Here is a 20598-nt window from a genome sequence, read left to right on the forward strand (position 1 = left end):
CATATGCTAACTGTTTCTTTCTTCTAAACAGAATCTCAATCAAATCATTCTAATCAGTCTGACAGTGGAGTTTCTGACACGCAGCCAGCTGGACATGTCCGTTCCCAAAGTATTGTCACCTCCATGTTCTCCGAGGCCTGGAAACGAGGCACTCAACTGGAGGAATCCAGCAAGGTAACAAGAAGACTTTAGTTTGAGAACCAACGCCCAACAAAATGTACGAGACAGAGTGATACCTCTTCCACCTCTGTCTTGAGTGGGATTTCTTTTTTTTTTTAACTCTCTGTTATTGACATACACTGCCATATAATTGTTATTTCAGGAATCACTTTTTCAGGGAATTCAGCCTGGGAACCTTCTGTTCTTGCTGTTATTTGTGTGCACAGAGCCCTCTGTTCTTTGAAGGCATGATACAGCCCTTCCCATAGAATCCTATTCAATAATGTTGAATAAAGACAAAATAAAAAGATCAGCTGTTAACAAGTTGAATGAAATTCTTTCACTAAGATTTTCCTGCAGTTGACTAGCCACATCTTTCCATTGTAAAGATGTGAATAACTGAGACCTGAAGGCAGGTATATCCATTTAAGGAGTATTCCAGTAGTTTTTACGCAAATATTTTCTATTATATTCAGTGGAAGTGGAAATAGTAACCACAGATATGGTCAAAGCAAAAGTGCTAAAATTGACAGCAGTTGTGGATTGAGGCAGATTTGGTATCTCCTGTTGCTGGTAGAGAGTTTACAGAAGATCTGAACTCACTGAAGGTGGGGCTCAGGTCTGTCATGGTTTTGTTGGTTTTCTGTCCTTTCTGTGGTAGTTGACTGGTGTAGTTCCCAGAGAATGCTTCCAAACGCAGCAGGATTGCCGCTTAAGCTGGTTTGTTGTCAGGCGCAAAGGTATTTCCAGGCTCCTGAACAGCCGTGACGTCAGTATTAACTGCGGCAGCTACATGTGGCAGTACACTGGCAGGGTGCTGTGAGAAGCTGTCTTTACTCCTATCAGTTCTGTATCTGCCCCAGACCTCAGGTTCAAGCTAAAGAAGCAGACTTTTTAAAACTAAACCCACAGGGCACTACAACTGACATTGGTGCATCAGATAAGTAACTAAAAATAAAACGCAACATCATGTTTTCAAATAAGAAAGCACATATGGCACAATGTGAAAACTGACATGGCTGCATTCTTTGGGATTCTTAATGTTTCTGGAGTGCCTGCTGGCTTGGAAATTGTCTGATTCTAATAGTAATGTAGTCCTCAGCCCAGGAATGTAGCTTGCTAAATTGTGATCCAAATTTTTCTACTGCATGAGTGCAACACCTGGTGCATGTTCATCAGCAGATGGCTTGTGTATGTGTACAGGGTGCATCATTTCTGCAGAAGCGGGGTAGATGAGAAGGATATGGCACTTGAGGCTGTCTAGCATGTATCCAACAGAGGTGGAAGAGTAGTGCTATGAGAACTGTAACGTTACTGTTTCCTAAAGGTTTGGGTTTAATACGAAAATCTTGCCACTAAACTCTCTGTGAGGTTTTAGAAAAAAGTTTACCACAAACGGGTCACTGTTTTTATCAATTCCGTAGTGCTGCTGGCAATTACGCATTTAAATAAACCCCAAGAATTTTTGTTATCTGATTAAAACCATCTTAAAATGAAAATATTTGGACTGCTCCCTGTTGAGGCCCATCCATGTTTCAAGATTTCTTCAGTTTGAATTTTTTCCTATGCACAAATCCGAGAAAAGGTGTATTTCTCTTCCTGGTGCGTAACACAGGTGAATGGATTGCCCTAAAACTTTCAAAGAATCCAAATTAAATGAACTGTGTAAAATTATAATTCAGAGCCATGTTAAAAAATTCTGAGTAAATTGGTGACAAATTCACCTTCAGTGAAACTACAGTACATGCTTTTTTATCCTGTACAGGTCTGGCCCAAGGAATTTAACTAATAAATCACACTGGCAGTGGAAAATGTTAAACTGTGTGGCAAGAAAGGAAACGACAGTGTTGAAAAAATTGTAATTTACATGAAAAAGTAGTTGCAGTGATTGTGAGACATGCTGGTTTAGGCAGATGAGTCTCCAAACAGCTATTTCAGAAGTAGTTGTTCCACAGTGCTTTGGTGACAGAGCTGACGTCAGAAGTTCATATGGGCAGGTTGCTGCAAGTGGCAGAATTCATGGAGACTTGTCCAGCATGTCTCTCCCCGATCTGCAACAGCTCTCTCCCTCCGTGCCATCCTTGTCTCATCCCCCTCCGCCAGCCGGGCAGAAGGGAGCGTGCTTTGGCTCAGCAGGGAGGTGGCACTGAGGCTGGCCAGCCCGCCAGGCCAGCAGCCGGCTGCTCAGCCAGCGTTCTGCCTGCTTCTCCATCATTTACCGGGTGCCAGTAACTTCGTAACAGTTTCTTGAAGTTGAAAATGTGTTGAGATTTCTGTCTGTTGTATTTGACTGAAATTTGCTAACCAGTCCAAAAGTAACTGCCGTAGGAAAAGAAATGGCAAACGGACCAATTGCCAAAACTTTTCTTAGGAAAAACAGCTAAAAAAAACCCCAAAAAAGTTATTTTAAAAAATATATACTACTCTTTTTATAGCGTTTCTGATAGTTCCAGGTAGTCATGAAGATGCATGTTATAAATACGAATTGATAGTATGCAATGAGTACCTCTTCGCGAATCGCAGAAGCATGTCACATTGTTTTAAGGATGAACAAGGACAATGGTCTGTTTCAAGGTTCTGTAAACTAAAGTGTCACTGAATATGTTTCTGGCTGTGGAAATTTAATTTGATTCTGTGGAGATGGGAGGGGCTTCCCCTCCTGAGATGCACAGTACTCTTTTTCCCCTGTCCTGAGTGTTTAATTTGCTCACTGTGAAAATGACTGTCTTCAATGGATATGAGGAAAATTCCTCTCTGTTTCAAATATATGTAAGATTAAAAACCCCCACGCTTCCCAAAATGCAGGTATTCTGTCCACTCCATATTTTGAAAGAGTGCTGTTTGCCCAAAGAATACTTTATTCATCTGTTCACATTCTTCACAGTTGGGCAGTGAAGATCTCGTTATGTCTAATTTTGCTTGTGAGGTTTTGAACACGTTGTTTCAAATGGGACAGCAGGCATCACCACGTGTGCTCACGGCGTGTGCGTTCTAAGTGACGAATTCAAGATTCTCCAGGGTCTTGCCATTCAGGGATAGCTGTTTTGTTATGCCTTCGTCTCCCTCTCTGTTTTATGCCGCTTTTATTTTTCCTGTTGCCTTTTGCTGTCTCAGGTGTCAAAAGCGAAGCTCAGCACAGCTAAGGTCAGCACACCCGTGGTGCCTTATACAGGGCACAATTAAGGTCAGGTGGTGCTACTTGGAAATTTATTAACCTGAGTGGTTGGGGGAATGGCAGTTTACAGACTAACGCTTGCAAGAGATCAAGATTTCTCTCCTGTGTTGTTATGTGAACACCTTGATTTAGCTCCAGAACTGTTATACTCCTGCTTTCTAGACCTAATGTGACAGGTAAAGGCACACCCCATGTGTGTTGTAAATCACCGTTTGTTGTTTCTGATTCTAATTCTTTTGGTGGTGTTCTGCCCATAGAGAAACTTTGTGCACCTGTGTTTAGAACAAAGTGATACGCAAACCTGCTCATACAGTGCAAATGAGCGTAATTGGGCTGACTTGTGGCAAAGTATCTACTAATGAAGCATAGGTGCCCAGTGTGGTCAGTTGCTATGTTGGTGATGTATTTCTAACGCTTGTTTGGGTTCTGTGCCGTGCACTGTGAAATTCACAGCTTGGCTTGTAGCTAAACCACTTTGTATTAGGAGGATGTTTGTAAACTTGAGTAATGCAATTATGTTTTTAATTTTTTAACAGGAATGTAGGCTTACAGGTTTAGAAAAACAATTTTAACTTGAGCAAAACCCAACCAGTAGACTAAAACATTGCCTGCGGCTTTCCCATTGCTCCTTCCCTTAGCTTTTCCCTGTCTTTCTTTTTCTGCTTAACGTAATAGTTGCATGTAGAGCTTTTCTTTCAGAATCTAACTTTCTTTTGCAGATTTCTAAACGTTTCCTTCTGGGAAAATTTTCCTAGGAAACCTCAGTTCTCCCTCTCTTTCCTCATTTTTTTTCCTTGCCAGTCTTGGATGTCAGAGCATGTGGAGTAGGTGGATCTCAGTAGTATTCCTGCTTAGAGCTTGCCCTTCATATGTTTTGGAGCCGCTCAGGATTTCTGCGTTTTGTAACACTGAGCAGTGTAAGGCCTGAGCTAACCAATGTAAAGCGTGGCAAATGCTCTGGGAGGCACGTATGGTTTAACCCTAGTCTTCCCGAGCTGAGGAGATGCCCGTGGAGTCTCGCTCTGCCTGACGTCCTCTGTCAGGCCTGTGGCGCTCTGGGGAGCGCTCTCCTTGGGTCACTGGCCCAGAGGAGGGCCAGCACTTCTCACTGGGCGCAGCTGCCTGCCCCACAGAAGCCACACGGCTGGGGTGTTGTTTCCTCCCCGACATTCAGCCTAGCCCGGTAGACCTGGCCGCGCTGGCCTTGCCCGCCGCCCCCCGCCTGCCCGGCAGGCTGCATGCTCCCGGCTTCTCAGCGCGCAGAACCGGCTCTTGCTGCGTTGTTTTGCTAATGCTTCCTGCATGCTGTAATCTGCCGCTTAATTTGTAATGACAGGCACATGTAGACCTTGACTTTATAATCTCTTTGTCTCCTTCCCTCCCTCCCTCTCTCTTATCTTTTTCTTTTTCTCCCTTTCCACTTCTACTAAAAATCCCTTCCCCATAGGCCCGTGTGGAGCCCGCAGGTCGGCCCTTCGCGTCTGCGGCACCTCCTGTGTCCCCACAGACAAAAGTGGCGACCCCCTACACAGCATCACAGCCGTCCCCTCCGCTGCCCCCCGCCGCCCCCCCCACCTCCCCCTCCCCCTCCCCCGCCCCCCCCCGCCCCCCCCCGCCCCTCCCCAGCCAGGCCGCCCCATCTGCAGGCTCACCCGCCACCATGTTTGTCAAGTACAGCACCATCACCAGGCTGCAGAACGCTGCCCAGCACGGCGGGCCCTTTTCCAAAGCTCCTGCTGCACAGCAGCCCCCCCCGCCCCCCCCCGCCCTCAGGAAAGCCGCAGATACTGGTGCCCCCCAACGGGGTCATGCCGCCCCCGCCGCCTCCCCCGCCTCCCCCCACACCCGGCTCGGCCATGGCGCAGCTGAAGCCGGCACCTTGTGCCCCCTCTGTGCCACAGTTCACGCCGCCGCCGCCCCCCCCCCAAAATCCATCAGGTTCAACCAAACATAGGCCAGGCCACTGCCACGTCCTTGTTGCCGCCGCCTCCTCCTCCAGTGCCGGCCCCGCCACCACCCCAGGCTCCCCCAAAGCCTGTCATGGCAGCTCTCCCCACACAGCCTGGTGGGAAGGCAGGGTCGCCGGGGGTCACACATGTCACCCCCCCGGTGCCAGCTCCCTTGCCCCTTGCAATAAAAAAACAGCCGAGTGTCACCTCTCCCCAGGTGCCCCCACTGCCCCCAGCCCCTCCCAGTCCCGCTCCCCCCGCCGACGTTCCCAAAGCAGCAGAGTTTCTCTGTGAAGCCCCCTCCGTCCCCTCAGTCCCCAGTGCCATCGGTGGTGAAGCAGATAGCCAGCCAGTTCCCACCCCCCCCCCGCCCCGCCTGCCGCGGAGCCCCAGCCTCTGAAACCCCTTCCACTGAGCGGGGCGCCGCAGTCGCCTCCAGCAGTGAAGGCGAAGCCCAAATGGCAGCCCGCTTTGGCTCCCTCGCCAGATTTCCCTCCTCCTCCACCAGAGAGCAGCTTAGTGTTTCCTCCTCCACCTCCTTCCCCGGCTTCCTCTGCAGGTTCTCCCCCCCCTGACAAGTCAGGGTCTCCAGTCAAAAAGACCAGCAAGACATCAAGCCCCGGAGGGAAGAAACCACCTCCGACACCTCAGCGAAACTCCAGCATCAAGTCTGCCAGCTCCACTGAGTACCACGAGTCCAAGAGACCTTCGGTGGACCGCCTTGTCAGCAAATTTGCACACCCACCAGAGCCGTCAGGGTCTCCTTCCAAGGAGTCGTCACCTCCTGCAGCCCCTCCGAAGCCAGGAAAGCTCAACCTCTCTGGGGTGAGCCTGCCCATTGTCCTTCCGCAAGGAGGGATCCCAGCCAAGGCTCCTGCTCCGGGCATGTCTGGGAAGGAACCTGTGGTCGAATTCCCTTCACCACCATCCGACTCAGACTTTCCACCGCCGCCGCCTGAAATAGATCTTCCTCTCCCGCCGGTTGAGATCCCATCCGTGTTTTCAGGCAGCACCTCCCCAAAAGTCGCCGTTGTCAATCCCCAGCCTCAGGCATGGTCAAAACCGTCTGTGAAAAAAGCCCCGCCGCCCACGCGTCCCAAGCGGAACGACAGCACCCGACTGACGCAGGCGGAGGCCGCAGAGCCACCAGGGCCAGCAGGCCCTCAAGTGCCCACTTCACCCAAGTCCAGCCTTAGCGTTCAGCCGGGATTCCTGGCCGACCTCAACCGGACGCTGCAGCGGAAATCCATCACCCGGCACGGCTCCCTCTCCTCCGCGCGCATGTCCAGGGCAGAGCCCACGGCCACCATGGACGACATGGCCCTGCCTCCACCGCCGCCAGAGCTGCTGGCTGACCAGCAGAAGACGAGCAGCTTTGGGGGCAGTCATATATCTGGCTATGCAACGTTACGGAGGGGGCCGCCCCCTGCACCTCCCAAAAGGGATCAGAACACCAAGCTGTCGCGGGACTGGTAGTCGGTCCCCAAGGGCCCGTGCTTTCCGTGACTTGGCCGCTCTGGGATCGGCCAGCCTGTGATCTTGCGCACTTGGAGACAACGCGGGGATGTGGATGATAGCCCCGTCAAAAGAGGTGATCTCAAACCATAGCTAAGGCTAAATGTAAAGACATTCCCCTTTTGTGGCTAGGCCCGAAAAGTCGGGAGCTTGGGGCTGCTGATACTTTATTGGGAGTGGTGGGTAGAGAGGCACTGACTTACCCTTTCAGTTTCTTTTACCCTTCATATGGATTGGACCAAAAGCCCATTTTCTTACTTTTTCTGCATTTAGGGGAGAGTAGGAGGTAATTTTTTGTAGCGTCTGTCCACGTGAGACATGTTTGTGCATGTATTATAAGTGTAGGTATATAATATATTGTGCTATATTTCGTCGCAATTATAGAAGATAACCAGAATGTTTTTGTAGAATCGTATTTATTGTTTCAGTCACTATATTATCTGGAATTGGACTCTGTAACTAGGCAAATCTTACCACAAAGGTGAAGATGTAGGGGGCACCGCAAAGAAAGGCAGAAAAATAACACCCACCCCCAAACCTCTTAGCAGTTTGTGGTGGGTAAGTGGTGCAGAGCTGAGGTGTTCTGCTAGTAACTGTACATTGTCCAGTGGTTGAAAAGTACAGATGCAACATACCAAAACATTCTGGTCATAGTACTACTGAAAATGAGTGTGTTCTGAGGAGGAAAATAGATTTTATATATAGTGGGCTGGAGTGAAATATATTTATACTATAAAGAGCCTCCCCCTCCCTTCCAAATAGTTTAAAATTATACACTGCTACAAATTCTTTCAGAGTCCATGCAGTAAGTAGGATAAATATATATTATTCCAATCCGTCGTGCATTCTAACTTTATAGTAGGCTCAGACATTTGTTTCTATGGCTGAAGATGAATATATTTGTGTTAACCCCTTCTGAAAGCTGCCAGGACTCCTGCAATCGATGCCGACCCACACCGGTACGTCACTTGTACGTGTAATTCTTACCCTGAACGAGCAGGTAGGTTTCTGTGGAGAGCACTGTGTTCTCGCACAGGCGTACACAGCGTACAGTCTCCCCTTGTCTGTGCCTGGTAAGATGTGTTATCTTTACAACAACAAGTGTCTGGAAACATTTAAAGAAAGTATTGTTTGTAATTCATTAGAAACCGTCAGGGAACTTCCCCTTCGGAAAGTAGAGAAGGGAGTGGTAAATTCAGGCCAAGCGCAGTGGGAATTCTCTCTTTTCTTTGACCCGCCGGAGACGGCAACCAATAAAATCTGTTAATTACAAAGTTGCACTTCTAGCAGTCAAGGGAGAAGACTGGAAAAAAAAAAACCAAACAAACCCAACCCTGAGAGGCAATAACATTTGCTGGTACTTTATTTTAAGGACCCATATGAGCAGGAAATAAGACCATGTATTTGCTTTTGTGTTTTCGCTCGCCATCGATTCACAGTCAATCACCGTATCAAGTACTAGAGCCCTTTCTCTTGTACTTCAGTAGCTGGATTGTACAGTCCTACCCACGTATTCAGACGTTGTGATAAGGTAGTATAGTTAGCGTAAGTGGTCTTATGTATCATGCATGTTCATTACAGGGGGGTGGTACGCAGCCTTTGTAAAGTAACTACAGTCCTTGGACTGTACCTACCCTATCCTCTGTTGTGGCAACTTCCCTCGTCACCACGGGGATACTGTCAAGGCTGAGATAGCAAATGATCTTACTGTTTGTCTAATTTTTCTCCTCCAAAAGCAAATTTTAAATGCTTTCTTTCCCCCAAAGAATGAAACAAAGGAAGTAGCTTGACCTGACAGTATCCTCAAGTGTGTAAAAAAGATGTAAACTAATCTCCATCACAGTAATTCAGGCTGATAGATTTAAGAAATATTGTGACAGTGTCCCCCATTCCTTTTTTTTTTTATAAAGCGTTTTTAAAATCCAAATAAGAAAATAAATGTCTTTGTGAATACTTTATGAATAGGAGAAAAAGCTTTGCTAATTAGAGGGGGGGAAATGACACATCTATAACTATATAGTTTTAAATAAGTACATCGTGAAAAGAGAAAAATTAATGGTGCTGTCTCTGCTGACCTGTTTCATATGATTTTTTTAAAATCTGTTTCAGCACCTCTGGAAATTGTTTTAATATTTCAGACTAGTTTTTTTGAGCAATAAGAGTATATACCATTGTGTGCATTTTTAAAGCACTGCTATGGAAAGGCACTTTTTTGTATCTTTCAAATTGTTCACAAAGTTTTGTTTCTACTATTTTTGTGCTTATGAAGTGTCCTTAAAAGCATTTGCATTGTTGATTTTAAGCGTGCTCAGTGTAGCTGGCGAATAACTTCCTAGGAAGGTTGTCAAGCTGCACTGCAGTTCATGGGTGCTGTAATCTTCAACGTTGGTCCTCTTGCTGCCTTGTACTGCAGCAGCTCCTGGGGCTCATACCCACCAGTGGCGCGAAAGGTGCGCAGATACAGTCGTAACGCCCCAGCTGTTAGCGATGGTGGGTAAGTGGGCATGTTCTCCTGCTCCCTGGCAAGGTGCGGCTGGGCTGACGCAGCCTGTGCGCCCAGGTGAGAGCAGTCGGGGAATTCTGCTTGCCCCATCTGTTTTTCTTTGCCCCCCTTCCCCCAGAACAGCTCCACTGGTGTGTGTCGGTTCCAGCCCTTTTTCTTTTGTTCATTCAGTGCGGGTACCTCTGGGCTTTAGACGTGGCAGAGCAATGTTTTGAGTGCAATTTCTTCAGAGGCATTTGAGCTTTGTTCTCATTTTCCTGTGCCCAAGTTCATTTCCTCAGTATCCCTCCCTAGATGATGAGTCCATGCTTACTACTGCAGGCTGCTACACAGCTTGCTGGGAGAGAGAAGTTTAACTCTTAAGTTTGCAGCAAAACGAATGAGCGTCAGCAAAGGTGGCACCCAGTATTCCTTCCTAAGCCAGCAGTGATACAGAAATACAGTGAGTGGCTGCAACTTGTTTTCTCTCAGCTGAGCACTGAAATTTGGCTACAGTATGGTTCAGACAGCCTGGTTGCCTCTTCCGCTTACGAGACCCCTTCCTTATAACTTGCTGTTCCAGGGTATTTACTGGTCTTGTGACAGTAAATATTTATGCCTTATTTGCAAGCAAGTTGTTTTCCCCCATCTGCACTGGTTTCATAATTGCTCCGTTTATTTAAATCGGAAAACAAAGGGGCCAGATCTCAGACACAGAGCGTGCCGCAAACACGGGCTGTAACCCTTTGGGCACTGTTAAAATGAGCGTGTGAGGGCTGAGCTTTCGCGCCCTGGACACAAAGGCAGCAGCTGCTTCGATTCTGACATGTTGAGCGTACAGCTGCAGCGGTGTGACATGATGAAGTGCCTGCCCTTCACACCTATTAAGGTGGGTGTCTGGGGAAGCCCTGCCGCTGCAGGGGCAGCTGCGAGCGTACAGCTGCATTCGTCAATCTGTCCCAGCTTTGGTCTCCATTTCCTCTCTGCCACGCAGCGGTAGCAGCCACCTCTGTGAGCAGCAGGGCCCTCCTGTTCAGCCAGGTTTCACTGTGCCTGCAGCACAGGTGTAGAAAGCCGGGAGCGAGTCCCTTCCGACACATCTATTGTAATTCAGGTCTTGGAGTTGCTTTAGAAGGGTCTTACATCAGCACTAGTCCCAGAGGAGAAATTATTTTAAAAAACAACTACAGGTTCTAAACAAACCACAGGCAGCGTGTTTGAGGCGGGTATGCCAGGGGTTCCGTTTAGTCTTTCAAAACCTGTGGCTAGGGGAGGAGGTCAGGCGCGTGTCTCACAATAAAATAATCTTGTTGTTTTCTGTGGAAGAGGACAGCTCCTGCTCCACCCTGTGCAGTGGTCTCCTGCAGCAAAACCACCACTGCTGGCTCTGACTTGGTGCACGACCTCAAAGCCAAAGAGCTCCTCTCCTGAACTTACTCTGCAGTTTCCTGCAGGGCAACAGTGACCGACTGACACATCAGGGAAACAAAGTGAAGGTACCTGGATCACTTTGGTTTCAGGTCTGATGGGAGAGGGAGCAGTTTTCTCAACAAGTGCATTTTAAGATTTACTGTTCTGGACTTGCACATTTAAAGGTTTTCTGATTTCTTCTTTCTGTGTCCTTAGGCAACCAGGTAGATCAGCTCAGAGATAAAGTATGACCAGTTTTTCTCTGAGTTAAAATTATTTTTTGCAGAGTTTGAGGAACCAAAAGTGCCATTTCAACAGCAAAAGGGCAAAAGAGAAATCTTCCCGTTTATTACAGAAACTGCACAGAACTAAACTGTTTTACTTCAGTGGTACCATCGCAGGTAAATTTCTTTCCTATTCAAATTAAGATTGTAAGTGGGTCATACTATTGAGTATTGCTTAAATACAGTCATGTCAAAATCAGTTGCACTCCAGGAAAGCAATAGAGAAGGTAGTGAGGGTGCAGCCAGAACGTGAGTTTGGGTTTTTCCTCCTTTTTCCATTGTCAAGGTGTAGCTTACATACCTGTTCAAACAGCGCTCCTCATTTGGAGGTGAGAGGAGTGGGAAGTTTTGCATTCTCTTGCACAACTGGAGCAGACTCCAGATGGGATCGTTTCTCTTAGACCATTTTATAGTGTGCTGGTTGGTTTTAAGCGTTTGTTTTGAAAGAGTAAGTTTGTCTCAAGTTCAGTGATCTTCCTTTCTGAATTCTTTTTGTTCTGTCAATTAAAATGTCCGTGAAGACTGACAAAACCAGTGTTGGGTTGCAGGGGTCAGCACTCTCCAATACTGTGATCCGCTGAGTCACAGGCTCTGTCTAGTTTTGAAAAGTTTAGGACACTAAACTGCAAATGAGGCGACGGCACATGCTTATCCCTTACAACGTAAATTTAAAGTAATTGCCACGAACATGGGAAAAATTGCGATTTGGGTAATGACTGCTCGGTGCTCAGAGGTGCTCAACAGGGCAAGGACTCCGTGAGCTCTGTTCCTCAGAACTGCGTATCTTCGGTGAGGAGAGCGAGAGCAGTTGGAAGGGCAGGAGGAACAGGAACTAGTGCTGTACGCACAGTCCCTCACAGCAGGGTTTAGCAAGGGAAATGAGAAGGAACTTGAGTAACAGATTTTGGACACACCCCCCCTCCCCCTTATTTACATGCTTAAAGGCATCCTGTCTTCTAGAAGACTTGGGAATTGAACCAACAAACTGTTCCTTACAGTGGAAAATAGGTCCCTCCCATGTTTCCCAAGATGCCAAAGATGCATTCAGAGCTAAATTCCAGGTACGCAGATGTGCACGAAGTGCTTGCATCTCCCCAGGTCAGCTGCCAGGAGCTCAAGTGCTGCCGATTTGCAGCAGCTGTTGGTGAGAGAACAGGGCTGCCAGTGCTCGCTGTTGTGCCTCTCCTGCCTTTCACCAACACTGGTACCTGGGTACACATTTGCAGGGGGCAGGGGCAAACGGACCCGTGCCCAGGGCTCCCGGCTGCTGAATTGGTCCTTCTAAAAGGAAAACTAAACACTTTGTCACAAGTTGTAATTGCAGATCTTAGGTCTCCTTCTAGTGGACTGCAGTGGACCAGAAATGAGAGCAGCAGGTTGTTTTATGGCTTACACTAATTGTTAGCAGTCACTGGTGATATTCTGTATAATACTGGGGATGCAAATGTAAGAAAAAAAGTGTCATTGCAATGATGATTTGTCTGTGCAGCAAGCTTGTGCTGAGTGCTGTAAATACATTCATGTTTACTGCTTTAAAAAGAAAATTGCACATTTTATCTTTCAATGGGATTGCCTCCCCTCTTCTTCCCTTTTCAAAAAAAAAATCAAAGCTCTTTTTAGACTGATAGCTTCAGGTTGGGGGGAGCTTTGCCATATTATAAATATATATATAAATATATGTATAAATATACTTTTTTAAGCATGGGAGAGGACAAAAGAAATACTACGTTATAGAGTACCCAATATAGATCATTATACAATGGAATATGCACAATTCAATAAAGATGTAGTTAAATTTAATTATCTGTTTTAATCCTCTGTCTTGCCATTTTCTTTTTTCATGAGTTCAGAACCCACATTGTGTTCTGAGGGCATCAGTGGTTCCCCCGCCGTAGGGGTCAGGTATCTGATGGCCTGGAAGTTACCATTTATATACTCACTCTCAATAAAATTGCTTTTTATTGTTCCTTTGCACAGTTCTTTCCGGTGGGTGAGCTGGCCGTACCAGCAGCATGGTGCACACCAACTGCAGGTCTAAAGAGGACTCACTGGGTGCGAAGGCTCACCTCTCCCCTCTGCCTCCTCCCTCAGGCCTGCAGAGTCCTCTGCAGCCCTGCTCGTGCAGGATTGCTGATGGCCGGTAAGTGTTGCTGCGGCCCCTCTCTGGGGTCCCCTGAGGGAATTCAGCTCTGGTCACCTCCTCCCGGGCTACACGCGCAGGCTGGCCCTGCGGCAGCTGCAGCTTTTACAGCCGAGATTTGAGGCGTTACGTTAGTGGCGATTACAGGGCACGAGCAGGCACACAGAGAGGAGCTGCGGGAGGAGGGCAGCAGGCTGGATGCCAGGGATCGTACCTTTGCTGCGGGAGGTGCTGCACTTGGAGCTCCTCGGTGATGCGCTCCTGCATACACCAGCGACATCCCTGCGCTCACCGTGTTGAAAAGTCTGTAGCCAAAGACAAAAGTACGTGACGCGGCAGCGGCACGCTCACAGAACACATGGGGTGTGCTTTGTTCTTTTTATTTAGGGCTCGTAACAAGAGGGTTTAGTACACAGCAACAGTTAATTCCAAGTACAATTAAAAAAATTTAAAAATTGGGTTTTGCACTCACTGGAAGGTGGTTCAAATGGCACACACAATAAAACGTTACTGGCGGCATACAGCTCCCCAGAGTCCTGCGGGCTTGGTCATTTACAGTGGGCTCTGCACTCATCCACCGCATCGGCAGTGCCAAAAGCAAAAGCACAGCGTGCTGCTCCTGCGACTGCAGACCAGAGGGGCGGGGTGGGGGTGGGGGGTAATCTGCTTTCAGAAAAAAGTGCATGGACAAAATCCATGTTAGACACTGACATTTCCAGAGAATTCATAGAAACTACTTGTCCATGCAAGTTGCAAAAGACACTTTTTCAAATGTGAAAAGAAGCACTTGTTCTTTACAAAAAAAAAAAAAAAAATATCTCAGACATGTCAGCACTTTACCAAGGCGCTGTAATGGAAATGAATTTTTACACAGCTCTTCCTCATTAGTCAATAGCGGTAGGGTTTTTCTGAGGTTTTAAGAGAAACTGGAACAAAGGTACTGCACACGTTTCAGCAGCCACCACCGCAGTCGGTGTTCAGCGGGGTGTAGGCTTACCTCACCTTTGGACAACAGGCTACTGCTGACATTACTGTACGTCTTGTAATAAGCAAAGTTGCTAACACAACTGTTTAGAGTACCAGAGAAAAACACTTCCTGCACAGGCAGGAGACTGCACGAAGCACATGGGTGTGTGGGGTTTGTTTAATGAAAGCAGCAGAACACCATGGTCAGTGAATTATTCGTTGTAACAGCAGTTGGCAAACCTTGGCCACATCAAGCTTTTAGTAACCTTCCCATAGACTGAGGTGGGGCTCCCACCCTTCTTGCAGTTTCGAATCAAAAGCAGATCAACAGGACTGTTACTACACACTGGCTTCAGCTCCTAGGGGGAAAACAAAAAAACCAACCAACCAACACCCAGCCACAAACTGTTCCCTTCTTGCACTACTCTGACCTGTGTAACACCCTTTTACCGGCAAAAGGTGGCAGAGCCCAATACTGAGAGCTGCCAAAAGCTGGGGAAAGTGAATCTACCTGTAAGCGCAGTAAATTGCTGAGAGCAGCACCCCATACACTGTAGCCCATCACCTGCTCGCCAGTGCTCAGTTTACACCATCTTCTCCCGCGATTAGGGCGGCAAATACTTCCCTTAGCGAATGCAACAGCACCCCACATTTCCAACCGCCACTGCTGTCAACGCAAGAACTGAAGTCTCTGCCCGGGGTGTGTAATGCCTCTGAAACGCTGCAGTGCTCGAGCAGTGACTCTGTGCTCTCAATGCAAGTACCGCTCACCCTAGGACCCACAGCACCGTGGTCTTTCCAACAGCAGCTTCTAGTAGCTTCCAACATTTTGCCCTGCAGAGAATACAGACTCCACTTGTGTGACAAGATGTCCTGTCCCAGCTCTGGGAGGAGAAGCTCTGTAAATGCCCCCAGTTTACTAACCCACAAAAAGTCCCATCCTTTCCAGAAAGGAAAACTTGAAAGTTTTGGTTTTGATTTATGCCTGAAGGCCAGGGACATAACTAAGAAAGAGAGCTCATTTCCAGCAGAGAGGCACAGCTGCAGTGCGTGCTAGGAAGATGGTGGAAGTTGCTGGGCAGAGCACAGCATTAAATCACTATCGGGCACAGGTGGGAGACACTATAAGAGCACAACAGCTGGTATCAGTGTACAACCCCCTCTTCCACCTCTATTCAACAATGATGCCGATACACAGCAGGCAGGCAGCCTACCCTCTGCCAGAAAAGGAGCATCAGTCCTGCCGCTGCCTCACTTTCTTTGCCTGATCAACTGAAACGCCCTGGATAGAAGTGCCGCTTTTCAGAAGCTGCATCACTGCCAATGTCAGCGTTGGCTGTCACCAAGATCCCTCAGCAGCAAAGAAAGAAGAAAACGCCCAGGAGCTGTGAAAGGAGACCAAAACTGCTCCAGCAAGAACTAGCTGGGTCTAAGCCTCCCTGGCACCCAATGGTAAAACACCCAGCCGCAGACTGCTCCAGCCGCTTTCAGAAACACCCAACTCCACTAGCGCCAAGGACAAGCCAAGCCCCAGAAATGTGGTCAGCCCCCGGTAACACGCACCAAGCTCTGCCATCTGCCTTGGGGGCACACTGCACCTCGTGTCCTCCAGCGAGAGCAATGGCTCTTCAGTGCATTGGTGGCTGCCTGTGTCAACAGTCAGTCCAGCAAGTCTTCAGGCATTGCTTCAGCTCTCTGGTGCCCACGCCAGCCAGCAGGCACGCGCTCACACCATCTGGATGCTCAAGTGCAAAATTTGCTGCTTGCCTCTCCTGCCCCTCTCCGCCCTCTGCTGCAACAGCCAGTGAGAGAAACAAAACGCATGAATCCATTGGGAGGGGGTGGGGGGTGAGACACATGCAGCCTCAGCCATCCTTCTTAGGCTGGAAAGGAGGCACCAAAACCACCTGCTTCAGCACTAGATGGGGACAGACTCAGTCAGACACCTCCTCTCACGCAGGCACATTGCAGAGAGGCAGCTGTAGTTAATAGCTTTGTCCCCGGGGTTAAGGGCAAGAAACAAATCTCTGGTACAGCAAACCAAGGCAAAAACACCGCTAGAGGATGCTGACTGACTTCTGTGCTGACCGGTTTCTGTGCACTATGAAAGCAGATGGCTGGGCTAAGGCAGCTCTCACAAAGGACACACATACTCATTTTGGCCGTACGGCACTCTTTGGGCTAATCTGGAGGGTCTCCTTCCCCCACCTCACATACCTCTCATGCTGCTGATTCAACAGCCTGTGATGCTGAACAGCATCAGCTGTGGCAGCAAAACTCAGTGATGAGATGTGCATCTTTTTGAAACAGAGGTGTTTCTCCCTGTCCCGCCCCCATTCTCCACCCCCTTTTAAAGTCAACATGTAAATTAAAAAGGGGCAGGGGGAGAAGGTTTTGGAGAAGTACAAGGGACAAAACTGGAAACACGACCCTCACTGACTTTACTAGCATGCAATCTATGTAACATTAATATACAAAGCCTGTTTACCTTGGCCTGGTCTATGATCATTACATCACATCATCCCCAAACAAGCCACAGAATTAAAGTCTGTACAAAATAAAAAATATGCATAAAACTCAAGTTTTCGCTACGTTAGTACTGTATAATAAAGCATAAAACCAGCAGGAGGTGACCTAAAAGTTTCCATCCACAGCAGCTCTTGCAGGATAAACAATTCCACATGCTATCAGCAGGGACTGAACTAACCTCTGGCTCATCAGACCAAAACCAGTTCTCTAAGGAGCTTCACGCATTCCACTTGCAAGGTTTTGCAGCCTCATCTTCTGTGCCAAGCTCCGGCAAGTGTTCAGCACTTCCCCGAGTTCACAGCGCAAAACACTTCCAAGCTGGCTGGAGATTAAGGACACAAGTGTGTATCACACGCAGCAGAAGTTAAGCTATCCACCCATCCAGCTGCCAGAAGTACTCAAGCGCATGCTCTTACTCAGACTTACACGTCTCGCTAATGCGTGACCTCCCAGCCGGAGCATGGGTGCACAGGGAGAGGTTCAGCTCTCGTTTAGTAACTCACAAAGCTGCCATAACGCCACGCGTTTGAGCACCGTGTGCTCAGTCTTTACCACAAACATACCCAGGGCAAGAGAAACGTGAAAGCTCTGATAGTCCTGGAAGGCACAGCCACCCTGTGAGCACCAAAGGCTTGTGCAGTGTTGCTGCTCGGTCACCCGGGCCGCTGGATGGGCTGCAAGCACCACCTCTCTGTGCAAAGAGCGTAGACCTGCCGCGTAACACTGGGAACAGCCACCCCAGTGACTGCACGGCCACTGTTTCCAGGCTTCCCCCCAGAGAAACGGCAGGCCGAGGGAACCGAACACGGCTGCCTCCGCTAGTCCTGCTGCGAGAGACAGGTCTTCAGGGAGGAAGGTGGAAGGATATCTGGCTAACGCTCACGCCAAACAATGCTGCCAGCTTCCAGAATGGAGACAGCAGTGTCCTGGCTACGCGGGCTGTGGACCGAGCAGGGGAGAAAGTAACTTCCCTCTTCTCACCAGTTTCTTCAAAGCTGTACCTCCCGTAGGCTTCAACCAAACTAGTTCCTTACACACACCCTTCCACAAGCTCACAGCAGGGTGATCACACTCACCCACGTCCCACAAACACACCTCACCCGTTCGTTTCCTCGTTTTCCCCCTGGAGCAGCTATGGCACCTCCCTGGCCAGGTCTGTACCACACCTGCACCTCCATCCTGACATCACACGCACCACCCAGCAAGGGGACTGGGCCCGTCGCCTGCATCGGTGCCAAGAGGATCACAAACCCAGCCCCAGCAGTGCTCTCCTGTGCGCTGCTCTGCCTCGGGACACAGCGGCAGCGTTGTCTGCCTTTGACAAGCTACTGCTGGTACCAGCTGGAACCTGGCCAGGTGACAGTCAAAAGCTGTCCAGGAAGATGCCCTGGCCCAGGAGGGATACAGGGATACGTGATACAGCGATTAGCTCAATTCGCAGGCTAAGAGGACCGCAACAGGGCATTTAATAAACTCACCTGTCAATGCATGACATTTACCCAGAGATAACGTTTAGTCCTTCCTGAGGGCAGACTAGTACAGCCGTCACTTCACACTGATCTGCTAGGCAAACCACGGAGCAGAGTTTTAACTGAGACTAGATTAAGAAGCAAACTATCAACACAAGGGGCTACAGAGCCTTCACCTGGTATTACTCCACCCCAGATCCACCAGTACAGCTCAAAATATCTATTTCTTTATAATAGGAGTGGGCTGGGGGAAGAGCTAGGACTACTACTAGTTACTGCTTGGATTTCCATGGGAAACCAGTACACACAACAGCCCTTTTTACTTCCACTGAAGAGATTTTGGCAACAGACATGAAGACGACAATTGCCGTTTGTCCTGCCTCTGCACAGGGCTCTCACAGTACATATGCAAATCTAGTCATCAAGTACAAAATAGCCAATTTACAATACCTGATTGGATTTTTAAGATTACATTGTGCATAAGACTAAAGTTGGGGTTAAGTTTCTCTAGTGCAAGCAGGCGTGAGCAGATTTGAACCTTAGATCACAGCCCCTAGAGTTTACCCTCAAACCCCAGGAGGACCTGTAAACTTTGTTTTGCCTTCACCGTCAACAGCATCTGTGAGTTCTGTTTAATCCGGCAGCACCCATGGCCAGCAGCTCGCTGTGGAGAGGAGCACATTTACATCAGTGCAGAACACAAAACAAACGTGTGGCATTCAAAAGATGAGGAAATGGGGGTGGGCTGCACCCATCTTAATTGTCTAAACTGAAAGGTGAGTGAATGAAAGCCAGCTCTGTGTGCCCACGTCAGCCTACATGTGCAGAGCAGCTGCAGAAGTGTTTACGCTAAAGATGTGTCCAACTATCTGGAAAGCAGTTACAGGAATGGCTCTGTGTAGAAATCCCAGTGTTTCCTAGTACACGACTGTTCTTCCAGCTGCACAGGAGTGTTGTGTAGAAACAGGAGGGATGTCCACTGGCCAGTAACCCTTCACTGCAAGCATCCAGGACATCCCAAGCGCCAGGCACTGCTGCAAAGGGTAGTACCACGAGGGCACACAGGATTCCTGAGACAGATCCCAAAGCCTGTCAGAAGTCAGAATTCGAGTGAAGTATCAGCTACTCAAGGAGTTTGTTACATCTGAATGGGTCAGCTTAATTCAAGGTCAGATGGCTCAGGACAGCCTCTGCTGGCAGCAGGAAGAGCCATTGGTTCAAACAAATCACTATTGTTTTATAATGGGGAGGGTGCGGGGAGGGGGACCAAAGAAAAAAACCCAAAAGAGTGGTTGTTACAATTATCCTTCATTCAGTTACACTGGATGGGGCCCCAGAGGCTGGTGGAGATCCAGGAAGCCCTGCCAGCTCCTGCAGCAGGAGATGCGGCGTTCTGTCCTCTAGTCTTCACTCCGAGTAATGCATGATCGACTCCACATAGTTCCCTGGGAAGAGCCCTGTCACTCCATTCATGACTCCCTCATACCAGCCGTCATCGTTTTTCTTGATGACATAAATGATGGCACCTTCCTGAAATGAGAGCTCATCTTCTTTGTCCTTTGTGTAGTCGTAGATCGCCACCACTAGGAAAGAACAGAGCATAACTGTTAGGAGAGGTACAGGGAGGAAGACAAAAATGAACCCACCTCCTACAAAGTTCTCCACATTCAAGGCAGTCTGGGAGAACTGCACTGCCTCACCTCTGTGTGCAGAATGACCTGCTGGGAGGGGCAGATTCTTCCAACCCCTTTTACAAGAGCTCATGCTTTGAAGCACATGAGCCAGAACTACTTTAACTCTTCTATTTCCAGATCCAGCAGAAGAAAGGGTTGCAAATACACGATAAACTTCTGGTGTGGAATGATACAAGGAGGCCAATGGAACTCCCCGTGACTGTGACCACTCAGACCTACTCCAAGACTCATGTATTATATATAAGTGCTACACCAGATCTCTGCACAACTAACAGTCAACAGGAAAACGTGGCAGAGGGAGAGTAATAAGAGCTCTCTTCAGATCACAGACAGAATGAGCCAAGGCTGATGTCCCAGGCTTCCATCTACCTTAGCTACCCCCACATCTAAACCTGTAAAATGTGTACGTGCAGTCCCAACATGTTGCTAGAAGTCACTCCCAGTGTGTGTATATATATAATATATACAGTGCCAAGGTGGGTGAGTCCCTGTTAAGGGCTAGGGAGAAGTAAGGGTGGGTCTCTGAAACAGAATGTATGCCTGCTGTATCAGGACATCTTTCCCACAGCTGCAGAGTATTTTACTGAAGGCACAAAAGCTTTTAGGAAAGTCAAAGAAATTGAACAAAGCACTGGCAAATATTAAAGAGAGCACTGTCCTGAAATGGCAGAAAATAGACATCAACTTGATTTGTTTTTCCATTCTCAGTCCTATAATTATGTGTTCCATACAGAAAATTAGCTACGCCAGACTCTGAATACTTTAACAAACAGCATCAGTCCCTGCTTTGAGCACTTGGCAATGAAACATGCAGCGCTGCCATTGA

The 20598-nt window shown here is 48.2% G+C and overlaps 2 protein-coding genes across 19 annotated transcripts in view; one reads left to right on the forward strand and one right to left on the reverse strand.

Annotated features, from left to right (window-relative positions):
• The window catches only part of RAPH1 (Ras association (RalGDS/AF-6) and pleckstrin homology domains 1), a 60718-nt gene extending 47944 nt beyond the window's left edge, over positions 1 to 12774 (forward strand). Inside the window, 8 exon segments of the mRNA XM_055718734.1 lie at positions 32 to 174; positions 4782 to 4889; positions 4891 to 4938; positions 4941 to 5069; positions 5071 to 5250; positions 5252 to 5524; positions 5526 to 5642; positions 5644 to 12774. Coding sequence (XP_055574709.1) covers positions 32 to 174; positions 4782 to 4889; positions 4891 to 4938; positions 4941 to 5069; positions 5071 to 5250; positions 5252 to 5524; positions 5526 to 5642; positions 5644 to 6759 — 2114 coding nt within the window. The 3' untranslated portion in view covers positions 6760 to 12774.
• Positions 12775 to 13478: 704 nt separating this feature from the next.
• The window catches only part of ABI2 (abl interactor 2), a 71749-nt gene continuing 64629 nt past the window's right edge, over positions 13479 to 20598 (reverse strand). For all 18 annotated transcript variants that reach the window (XM_055718748.1, XM_055718745.1, XM_055718747.1 and 15 more), the window contains one exon: positions 13479 to 19661. In XM_055718748.1, the coding sequence (XP_055574723.1) occupies positions 19486 to 19661 (176 nt within the window). In that variant the 3' untranslated portion in view covers positions 13479 to 19485. The remainder of the gene's footprint in view (positions 19662 to 20598) is intronic.

The sequence above is a fragment of the Falco cherrug genome, chromosome 8, assembly GCF_023634085.1.
Source record: "Falco cherrug isolate bFalChe1 chromosome 8, bFalChe1.pri, whole genome shotgun sequence".
NCBI lineage: Eukaryota > Metazoa > Chordata > Aves > Falconiformes > Falconidae > Falco > Falco cherrug.